This window comes from Sardina pilchardus, chromosome 15 (assembly GCF_963854185.1).
Source record: "Sardina pilchardus chromosome 15, fSarPil1.1, whole genome shotgun sequence".
Taxonomy (NCBI): Eukaryota; Metazoa; Chordata; class Actinopteri; order Clupeiformes; family Clupeidae; genus Sardina; species Sardina pilchardus.
Genome location: NC_085008.1, coordinates 28615513 through 28618012, shown reverse-complemented (window position 1 = coordinate 28618012; position 2500 = coordinate 28615513). Strand labels below are relative to the sequence as shown.

Sequence of the window (2500 nt, the reverse complement as noted above, 5' to 3'; positions counted from 1 at the left end):
CTCTCTCTCTCTCACTTCATCTCTGTTGATGCTCTAAGATGCCCCTCAGGCCCAGTCCTACTACAGCGTTACAGTTCTGTTACCCTGAGTAGAACTCTGTGCTCTGTCCCATTGCTCAGCTGAACCCCTACAAGTGATGCATGGGGCAGCTGAACAGTGTTGCCGGGCAACCACACAACCGCTTCCGACCAAGTGTTCTGATTAAATCATCAGTAGGCAAATTGTCATGATCTAAAAGTTCTCCTGGAGAATAGATGTTGCTATCAGTGGCAATGTGCCAGAACCACAGCGCTCAGTAACTCTGCCCGGCAACAGCACTCAAAGAGTATCAGACTCTCCATGGCACAAGTTTATGTTGAGTTACGTAAGAGAGAGGAGGGTTGGCACCATGTGTGCTTTATGGACCAAAATGTAAATCTTCTGGGGAGGAGGAGTGTGAACTATTGAGGAGAACCAAACTTTTCAGAGCCCTATTTACAAGAAATGTTCTCCCAGAACATACAAAGAGGAAAATGTGCACGTCAGTCGTTAGAGAGAATCTGAACCCAACTTGTTTATGCTTTCCATCGTAATCATTAGCAACGGTTGTCAGCTGCCAAGTCCCTTCTGGTTTGATTAGCCAAATCCTGGATTATGCCAGCCTTTGTTTGAGACGGGCCTTAGCCCAGCCTCCAGCTCCCATGTAGTAATCCATTAGTCCAGGCGCTGAGGCCGATTGTCCCTGGCATCCTAGTAATGCGCATGTAGCACTACGTGGCCCAGCACAGGTTAGCTGAGGGACTCGTGCGTGGTTAGCCTCCCCCTTCACCCACTTTTATTTTGGGTCCCACTGAATTAGCAGCCATGGCCGTGTGTTTTTCTGCCATCTTTATTTGATTATGTGGGCCAGGCTCCGTTGGACCATATTCCCCTCCCTCTAGTGTGTGCAGTGTTTGCGCTCCAGATGTGTGTGTGTGTGTGTGTGAATGTGTGTATCTGTTGGCACAGGGATAGCTCTAACAGGAACAATGAGTCTCTTTGTATCCCAGAGAGAAAGTGAGATCCGGGGGGTTGGGGGGGTAGAACATAGTCATTCTAATGTTTGGTCTCTAGTCCTGCTCTCCCTGGTCCTTATTGGCCTCAGCAAGGGTTCTGGTGTGACTGTGTTCCTGCTCTTCTCTCCTGTCCGCAGGGGACGCCTCATCGGACGCTGACAACATCACAGAGACGCCATCTGAGCTTTCGGTCAGCCCCACTCCAACCCCCACCACCCCCCCTGCGTGAGTACAAAACACACACACACACACACACACACCACATATCTATACATAAGCAGACTTTTTTGGGACATGTGGTCATGATTCGGGAAATGAGATTTTGAAAGGGCTTTCTTTTGCGAGTTCAGCTGAGGTCTGTAAACAGCTCAGAGGCAGCCAGTCCAGTGCTGCGACTGTGTGTGTGTGTGTGTGTGTGTGTGTGTGTGTGTGTGTGTGTGTGTGTGTGTGTGTGACATGTGCGCTGTTTGTCTCCTGCCCAGGCTGGAGGTCTCGGAGGCGGAGCCAGCGGTTGCCAAGGACGACCAGGCCGCCTCCTCCTCGTCGCTCCCCGAGGCCGGTCCGATCGTGACGCTGGTGCAGGACGAGGAGCCGGAGTCGTCGTCGCAGTCCACCGTCACGCTGATGGAGGAGGACGAGGAGGAGCCGGAGGAGGCGGCATCATCGTCCTCCTCCTCCTCCTCCTCCTCCTCGTCGTCGTCGTCGTCGTCTGCGCCTCCCGAGTCGGAGGAGGAGCGCAGGAGGCGCGAGGCGGCGCAGCGCGAGAGCCTGCTGTACTGCGCGCACCTCTCCACGCTCTCGTGCCTCGCCACGCTGCAGGAGAAGCTCTCGCGCTGGTGCTCCGTCAGCCTGGCGCTGCACCGCCAACGCAAGGAGCGCCAGCAGCGGGCACACCGAGCGGGCAGCACCGGCGCGGAGGAGTCCTCCTCCTCCTCCTCCTCCTCCTCCTCCTCCTCCTCCTCGCACGTGCCACCTCCTCCTCCTGCCCAGCTGCCCGCTGTGCCCTCCTCCGTGCCCGTCCCGACCCCCACCCTGGCCCAGGAGCCGCCGCCAGGGCTGCCCGCCTCCGAGCGCTTGGCGGAGGACGAGCGAAGAGCCACGCCAGCGCAGGGCGGAGAGAGGCTGAACCCCACGGCCTCGGACCCCCATCATCATCATCATCATCCTCATCATCATCATCCTCACCCTCATCATCAGGGCGAGGCTGGCACGGCGGAGCGTCTGTCGGACGCCATCCTGCTGGAGCCCAGCCGCACGTCCACGCTGGCGTCCCGCAGCCTGTCGGAGGGCTCGCTGGCCCGGCCCACCCCCACGCAGGACATCCCGCAGCGGCCCAGCGGAGGCCCAGCGGACCCCCAGCACCTCCACCACCAGCGGCCCGGCTACCTGGAGCACGTCCCCGAGACCCAGGCCGAGGGCCTCCGGACTACCAGCGGCAGCAGCAGCCAGCACCTCCTCCCCAGCCC

The 2500-nt window shown here is 58.4% G+C and overlaps 1 protein-coding gene across 6 annotated transcripts in view; it reads left to right on the top strand.

Moving 5' to 3' along the window:
- suco (SUN domain containing ossification factor) overlaps positions 1–2500 on the top strand; it is a 60251-nt gene that overhangs the window by 47532 nt on the left and 10219 nt on the right. For all 6 annotated transcript variants that reach the window (XM_062557064.1, XM_062557063.1, XM_062557062.1 and 3 more), the window contains 2 exons: positions 1172–1259; positions 1517–2500. The exon at positions 1517–2500 is cut by the window's right edge and continues 636 nt beyond it. In XM_062557064.1, coding sequence (XP_062413048.1) covers positions 1172–1259; positions 1517–2500 — 1072 coding nt within the window. The remainder of the gene's footprint in view (positions 1–1171; positions 1260–1516) is intronic.